The 8,597-nt window shown below is 35.6% G+C and overlaps 1 protein-coding gene across 1 annotated transcript; it reads right to left on the minus strand.

The window, feature by feature from the left end:
* Positions 1-2,878: 2,878 nt before the first annotated feature.
* LOC128803997 (T-cell receptor-associated transmembrane adapter 1) lies at positions 2,879-8,353 on the minus strand. Its single transcript, XM_053971373.1, has 5 exons — positions 8,248-8,353; positions 7,076-7,112; positions 5,593-5,654; positions 4,270-4,328; positions 2,879-3,136 (listed from the first exon to the last, which is right to left on the minus strand). Exons 1-5 carry the CDS (start codon positions 8,348-8,350, stop codon positions 2,879-2,881), a joined length of 519 nt encoding a protein of 172 aa, XP_053827348.1. The 5' UTR covers positions 8,351-8,353.
* Positions 8,354-8,597: the final 244 nt, after the last annotated feature.

Consider the following 8,597-nt stretch of genomic DNA (forward strand, 5'->3'; position numbering starts at 1 on the left):
AAATTGGTTTTCTTTGGCTTTACTTTATTTCCAGAGACACAGGAGGGTTTTATTTTAGCTCTTAAAACCAAAATCATGTTATCTTAAGTATTGTTCTTGAATCGGACAAGAAGCCAGCCCTAGTGAGGTTTTCTCTGCAGTAAGAACTTCTGTACACACATTCCATCCTTCATAATTTGGATATTATGTGTTTTTCCATGACAGCAGCAAAATTGTGTCTTTTAGAAATGCTCTTGGGGTTCTTTTTTCTTCCTTTTCCAGACATGGATGCACCGTAGGGAATATACTTTATGAACTATCTTCCTCTTGGATTTGTTGAGGTCATTATTTCTCAGTATTTCTTGATACACTACTACTGAGAGATTGCATAATTCATTGTTTTCTGTTCTAACGTAATTTAGAAGTCAACTGGAATTGGGTTTTGGACCTGTTCTGAATCTAGGTATGACTTCTACACAGCAACTTAAATGCAGCTCAGACAGGTAAGGAAGGTAAGTTGGTTTATTCAACATAGCAAAATTGTCTTCATGAAGATTACTTTGAAAAAAATTAAAGAGGTCATTCTTGGAAAACCTTTAAGTGTTGGAAGATAAGATCCTACCAATGCCATGTTTTGGGTGCTAGCAGTAGCAAAAAAGGGAGAAAGAGTTTCTGTTTTTAGAGTTGATCCTCCTACGCCATGTGAGCCAGCAGACTCTTAGAAGTATGATACAAGCAAAAATCTGTTGTTTCTCCTAACAATACTGTTTAGCCAGGTACATCTGTAGTGATTATCAAATGCTATAATTACTGATGAAATACACCTGCCAAAGATGTCAGTGGTGCTACCTGATATCTCATGTCTTGAGTTCCATTCTTCTACCCTTCCAAACAGTTTTGCCTTTTCCCACCATATTTCCTCTTTTTTACTCATTCTTTACTGTTCCATTGAACTGGTACTTGAATACTAAGCTTACTGCTAATAAGAAAAAGCTTTACACTGCTTCTTTTTGCTGTAACAATTTTTTTAAGGAACAGTGGAAAAACAGATGAGGTTACTGAGACAGTGTAAACCTAGAACCTAGCACCTCTTCTTATGTTGTAATTAGTTGAAACTTGCTTTATACATAAAGAATTTAACTACTATATGATAGTTTAGGTAGGTCTTTCTCTAATGTCTTGAAGATGGAACAATATTGAACATGCTTTTTTATGTAAGGATTCAGTAGTCACTTGAAAACTACCCCAAAACTTGTTTAAAAAAAATAGGTTGTTTGCTTATTTAAGCAGATGGAGGGTAAAGAGCCAAAAGAATAAAGCTATCTTTGAATGTGGCAGCATTACAAATGCCTTGGAAATAGTTGATAGGTTATTAAAGATCATCCTGAGAGCCACAATCAAGAATTTATTGGAGGCATTGATTAGATGTGGAAATGTGTATAGATATATATATAGAGAATATTTACAAAAATGCCCTGCTCTTTGAACAAACTATGTTGCAAGGGAAAGCAGCTGATGAAAATTAGCATAAACACATAGCTGGACTAAGCAATGAAGACTGAGACTAGAAAGGAAACTAAATGTACTTAAATCCCATGAAATGAGCTTACTTTTACATGTACACTCAATGAGAGAAGTGGGTACCTCATTTCCGTTAAATTAGTTACAAGATTGAAACAACAGGTTGAATTTAACCTTTTTTTTTTTTTTTTTTCCCATAAATTTGTCTCATCCCTTGATGTGTCCATCCATTTCTACTGTTAGAAGGTATTGGCTCTCTGTACTATGGGCCTTTTGTTTCCAGGTCTGTCTCTTTCAGGACCTGACACAGTTTTAGGGCTCTGTGCTTCAGAGTTTCAAGCTTCTTGGCACTGCTCTCTGGATTTTAAAGGCTCCAAAATCCTGGGTTTTTGAGAAGGCAGAAGTGTCTGACACCTAGAGGCAGACACGTTACATCAACTTGCTTTGTTTCCTGCTGCAACTACTTAATGACTCCCAAAATGTAAAAATAGATACCCACTCTATAAAACTTAGCATTTGAAGTGTTTAAGTCTTCAAATGAATGTGCACACAGTAAGTGAAGGGTTTGGGGAAATAAAAAGGTCTTTTTTTTTTTTTTTTTGTAAAATAGTTAAGGGTGGCAATGGAAAACCCAAAGGAATATAAATATAACATGGAGTATTAGGAGGAAGAAATCCTTCCTAGATTTATTATTACAGATTGTGTGATATCTTTGTGGGCCCTTTAATACAGCTGTATACAACAGTAGAGGAGTTGAGATTTGAGATATATTCTAGTATTGTTAGAGGAAACTAAAGATACATAAAGAAGCTGCTAAGTCCTGTGAAATGTACAATTACTACTTAAAATCGGCTGTTAAATTATTCTCCAGTCATTGCCATAGACCAGTCACAGTCAGAAAGTTCACAGTGTGGAACAGCAGATCAGTTCTTAATTGGTAAAACAACTAACCACCAAGTGTGCAAGTACAAAACACAATCTCATTTCAAAAGTATTGAAGTTAATATGGAATAGCTGTACTCTGCTAGAGCTCTATAGCCAACAAAGGGGTCTTTTAGGACTGCTTGAAAGCTGATGATTGTTTAAAACAGGATAAATTCTGACTGGAATCACTATCATGTGAACGCTGAGCTACCAGCTTCTGCAACTCTTTCAAATTGTCTTTAGAAGAGCAGATCCACCTGAGTGGCAGTCTGGACCTATGTCTTGCTTAGTCTATAAATATGCTTGGTAGACAGTTTGGAACACTTAACTTACCCATTTCATACCACTGTTTAGTATGTCAGCTTTCCAGAATACTTTCTCTGATCATTCATTGTTCCTCCAGAATGAAAAAGCAAATCTCACTTCCTGGTTACATATTTGGTTCATTACATATTCAGTTCTCCCCTTTTGTATTATGAATCAAGCCCATTAATCTGATGGGATCATCATGAATGGCTTCTACTTCTGCCGTGTTTTCGGCAGCCAGCTGCTCACTATTGAGGTAAATGCTAACTTTGGAAGCCACCATGGGGTTAGATGATCTTTCTTCATCTTCCTCTAATGAAGGATCTTTCTTTCTCCTTGGTTTTCTGCATTTTCTCTTGACACTGTGATCAAGTGAGGCATAGCACATCTGATTGGCAGATTCCACCTGAAAGAAAATTCACTTTAACGTTCAGTAGTTATCCTTGCTTTAAATTCATATCTAAGTCTTCAACTATATCGATTCTCTAATCATAAGCCTGCCTGAAATTTGCCTAAACTAGCTGTAAAACAATGCATTAAAAGTACAAATTATTAAACTGTGGGAGAATGGAAAACAGATCAGTATAAGCTAATGGTAAATGAGTGATTGTGGCAATATGGAAAAATTCATCAAGGTATCATTGGAAAGATTCTCTGGGAAAGAGGGAAGCTCATGTAATATGTCCAGGTTCTTTGGGATGCAAGACATTATTTGATCTGGTTTTCTTCTCACTTTTTATTTTTTAGTTGGAATCTAGTTATTAACAGGCTTTGCTTGTGCAGAAATATTTGTGTGTGTATATATATATATATATATATATATATATAGTCTATCATTGTATATACGATCTCATTTTATGTGCAAAATGTATGCTTTTCATGTCTTTCCCCTGCTTTTTGTGCTTTTCAAGCCAGACTATCAATGACTATTGACATTGGAATGTCTAGATTTAAAAAGTTGTTCTTTACCTGCTGGAAGTACCCCGTGAGAGAGTCTGAAAATCCATCCTTATGAAATATGTGGCAATCAAATCAGGAAATAGATGCTAGGAATGCTTCAATTACAGGCAAACTTCATTTGAAGCTTTCATGCTTTTAGGCATACAAGTATCTCAAAGTACAAATCAATAGAAAACAATCTTTCCCTGGTTAAGGCATATAGATTTTGCACTGGACAGGACAGAGGCAGTCAAACTCATGAGTATCATGTGATGCAGCTTGTGTTTTCACTTGGTTGATAACTAAACCAAATAAAATTAATTCTTTACTTTAGCCATGGCTGTGGATGCAAATTTAATTCTATGTGATCTGTATGCCTGTGGCTGAGCTTTATCATACTGTATTGCATGGATCTGAACTGTCTATAATTATGCTTCCTTATTAATGACTCAGATTGAATGGAAGGTCAAGTTTGTACTGAAATATCTTGATGAACTGAGATACTAATTTTTGTTATATGCTCTTATAGGATAAATAAAGGAACTCTGAGACAGATTATGTTACCCTAATTCAGAAATCTGTAACTAAAATTAAAGATACCTGTAGCTGGTTAACTGGTCTTTGAGGCTGGGACTTCATCTGCTCGTAACAACATTCTTCTGTAATTTATCAAAGTAGAAAAATCTTTTTATTAAGACATGCTACTGAGTCTTAAGTGATCAGACCAACAGATTCTCTCTGTTAGAGAATGCACTCCCCCCAGTCTGCTTTGGTAGTACATTTGTTTTTGAAATCACACATAATTCTCTCCCTCTAATTATAGAGAGATAAATAGCTAAGAAATTCAGACACATACTGTGAAAATGAAAATAATTTTGTCTTCATATGAAGAAGAGGTTTCTCATTATTTACTTATATGGGTGTAATTTTAGAGTGGTGGGAGGACTTCTTGCAATTAAGAGGTAGCCATATACTGATTAATTTTTCAGCACGGGCAGCCTTTCCTTTGACTGAGAAAGAGATTGTGAGTTGCAGCAGCTGATGATTAAATTCTGTTCCTGAGTATACTTCAGTTTTCTGTAAATTTGGTTCTAGTTATTTTCTCATATCTCATTTTAGTCACCAATAAAAGAGATTACCTCCTTACAGTTTTCAGACTTTTACAATGTCACTGCATTTGAGTGTTGACTTGATTCAATTTATGCAAACTGTGTATGAAAAAGTTGGATTTTTTTTCCCTGCAGTTTAAGTGCTTTCATTTTGCTTAGCTCCAATTAAGGCTTGCAGAAAAAGTTGTGTTCTCATTACTTAAATACTGCTTTAACTCTATAAGGGCTTTGAAACCCTCTGCACATCCAGCTCTCACTGCAGTTACATGATGTTACAGCCTTTAATGTGGTGTCCCTGCCAAGGATTGTTAACTGGAGCACAGTAAAGCAGAGCCAAGCTGTCTGCCCACCATTCAGCTGCTGGGCTTCAGCACATTTGTCAGTGTTGCTGGTTATACATGGATAGCCACAGCAGAGAGCTGGTATGTGTTTGCTTCTGCCTGCTTCTGTGGGAGCACTGACCTTGGACCGTGAGTAATATGTGGTTTAGATTGCTTTAATAGGTATGGATCAAGCTGCTGTTTCAGTTAGCGCAGCTTTACATTTAAGCAAGCTCTTTGTTTTGAGATACTTGGCTGAACAGGAACATATAGACTGTAAAAAATCAAATTTGGTATGAGATCTGTTCTTATAAATAGTAGTGCAGTATAAAAGTTTGCATTTCTATCCCAAGTATTTTTTAATAATTTCAATTATATCAATAGTTGAAAATATGTAGATACTCAAGTTTGCAAAATGCAAAATATGTCAGTCATTTTTAATCATGCATTTTTATAGCCACTGAATAAACACATGTTCCTAAAATGAAGCTTACCTAAAATATCTTGATTGAGATTGCCATAAACTGGATAATCTTCTGTGTGATAGCCATCATAGCTACAAGGGGAATGAAAAAATACTTTTATTTCACAGAATATGCTTTATTTAGCACCACAATACTATATTTTACTAAGTGTTTTATGCACATATGCAGATTATGTGTGTATATCAATATATAGCATATTGTTTGTGATCTTATAAACAAGATCAAAAGTATCAGAGAGGACAGAAATGGCAGTCTGGGTATTCTCAGGAGAGTTTTGTTACCTAGCCCAGAACTGAACTCTCCTTTCCTGTAAATTCATTAAGCACAAAGCTAATCTCAAGACTATTAAACAACAGTTTGAGGTAGGGTACAGAATATTAATGATCACTGAAAGGAACCCACTTCCTGTCCTCTGAGACCACTCTGCAATACAAACTAAAAACTGTGTCTTTTGGGATGATGTTCTTAAAAGGTCCCCTCTTGATTCAACTACAATACTTCTGTCAACACGAACAGAGAAGACAAAAGTCAAGTTCTGCTTTGCATTTTTAATCGTATATTGTGTTTCATTACCTGGTGTTACTTGAAAATGTTCCTAAGTGGGAATTGTTAGTGGGAAGCACTGTGTAACCTTTCTACTGCACCCCTGTATTGCATCTCATCAAGGGGGTGAAGTTGTGCTCTAACACCACATTCAGTGGTATTTTTCATCTGAACAGGCAGCAATAGACAAATAGAGACGTCCCAATTTCAAGAAAATTTGTAACTGAGAATTGGTTTTGGGTAACAGGTGCAGGCTTTTGTATTTTTGTTTCAAGGGTTTTTATATTTGGGTTGAGATGAAACTCTATCCATCTCTGTTTTCTAAAGTTTGGGCTTGGTTTGTTTGTTTTTTTTTTTTTTTGTGTGGCATAAGAGAGAGAGACTTGAAACAAGTCTCGGATCATGACAGATCATGTGTAACGGATCATGAGATATCCTAGAGATACAAACAGACTCTTTTATTGCTTTTGTGTAACAGATCATGAGATATCCTAGAGATATAAACAGACTCTTTTATTGCTTTTGGATGCTATGTGTTAAAGATGGTTATGAAATGTAAATACATGTAAATTATCGCTTCACAAGGATTAACTATCAGACTATAATTTGTCACTGTTTTGTGAGAGCTGAGAGTTCTTTTGAATTATTATGGAATTACTAACTTATAATTATAGGTAATGGTGGTTTAACTCAATACCTTGCACTTTCAGATAAAATTATAGTATTAGCATGCAATTATTTCATTGTTGATAAAATGACTGGAGGATGTACCTCACACGTGAATATTTTTTCCCTAGGTTATTTTGAAAACTTTTTTTCCTCTACCAACATTTCCAGGCACACTGCATGAGATATTGAATTTTCCTCTATACCATCCCTCCAAAGCCATCTGTCATTATTTATTGTATATTTTACCCTTGCCAGAAAGAAACTTTTTAATGCAACTTACCTTGGATTGTTCTCTTCATAGTTTTTATGCATTTTAGCTAGAAAATTTGTTTAAAAAAAAAAAGTTAAGAGAAAATGAAACATGTTCTTTTAGAACGCTTCAGATAACTGTCTCAACAGGTACGGTTTTGGTTTTGTTTTAGAGAATACAGTTGAAAGCTCTGGCTCTCAGGATCTTCAGTTGTCCTGCTACTTTTCTCAAATACTTTTGTCAAATACAAGAAATGTTTATGTCCCTGTGCTGTGTCTGCAAAGTCTACATTAGTCTACAGTACCCAAAAAACATATTGTAACACGTGTGATTCGTTCTTGATTTCCTCCACATTTTGTTTCTCCCTCATTTTTTTTCTCTCAGATTTTCTCTGGAGAGGTGAATCATGTTAATATTATAAAGTGACAGGTTTATTTATTTCACTACTTCTGCTGGTATGTCTGAAAAAGACATCCTGTGATCCACACAGATGAAGAGACTGAAGCAGAGAGGCAATGGCTACAAAGAGATTTCATGCTAGAGCTTGATGAATAATTCAGGAATGCTTGACTTTCTAAACTCTGCTCCCAGACTCCAGAATTTACCACAGTAAGCTCCAATTTGATGAGTAATGCAGCATCAGACACTCTGACTTAAACCTTGGTCAGTTTAGTTTTGTAAATGACTGTGATTCTTCCTTATAGAGATCTGCCTAGTAGCCCTAAAACACAAACCAAAAATCTCAACTGACACCCATCCCAAAAGAGACTCACTGTGAATATCAGACTCTCTAATACTTGGTGAGCTCAGTTTATAAGCACAAGCCTTCTGTTTATGTAGATTATATACACAGGTGTATTTAGCCTTGCTGAAGTCACCAGTGTTTGCCCACCCACCCCTGCATGTAGAGCACAGGGGCAGTTTTCCCTGTGTAAAAGGAATGGTGAGGATTGTACAACTTCCTAACCATAGAATTGCATCCATTACAGGTTGCACTGGCACAATCTGTCAAAAAGTAAAAGTAGCTCGGTAGCTGTTTTTATGTAATCATACCTGATTCTCCTAAAAATCCTCTCTAGTAAAATCATTCTTGCCAAAATATAACTTTAAGATTCAGAAGAATCAATTTGTTGACTTGATAGCTCTGAGCAGGGATGGCTTTAAACACTGAAATTTGATTCCTTACAAGAGACATTACTTACCTTGCTTCTTTTTGATACAGTGTACAATATTCAGTGTCAGTGAAACAAGCAGAGCCAAACTCAGGAAGGCCAAAACTCCCCAAATAGAAATATGGCAGTCCATTCCTGTAAGTAAAAGAAAACTTATTCTTTGTGTTGTCTAACAATTTTACTGTATTCTTCATGCTTGGCTGGTTTTTGCTTTCTGTAATCAAAGCTGCTCTTTTGTTGTTTACTCTGACAGCTATTGCTATACAAGCTAAATAATCAATATCAAACCCAGATGCTAAATATTAAGAAAACAACTTCAATAAACTGTTAGAAGAAATACTGTTTCATAGGAATTCAGCCAAAGATTAAGCTATTGGTTT

The sequence above is a fragment of the Vidua macroura genome, chromosome 2, assembly GCF_024509145.1.
Source record: "Vidua macroura isolate BioBank_ID:100142 chromosome 2, ASM2450914v1, whole genome shotgun sequence".
NCBI classification, from domain to species: domain Eukaryota; kingdom Metazoa; phylum Chordata; class Aves; order Passeriformes; family Viduidae; genus Vidua; species Vidua macroura.

Coding starts and splice junctions, on each gene's coding strand:
- LOC128803997 (XM_053971373.1), bottom strand. CDS start 8,350: ATGGACTGCCATATTTCTATTTGGGGAGTTTTGGCCTTCCTGAGTTTG. Junction 5,655..7,075: donor TATGAAGAGAACAATCCAAG/GTAAGTTGCATT, acceptor TTCCCCTTGTAG/CTATGATGGCTATCACACAG. Junction 3,137..4,269: donor GACCAGTTAACCAGCTACAG/GTATCTTTAATT, acceptor ATTTTCTTTCAG/GTGGAATCTGCCAATCAGAT.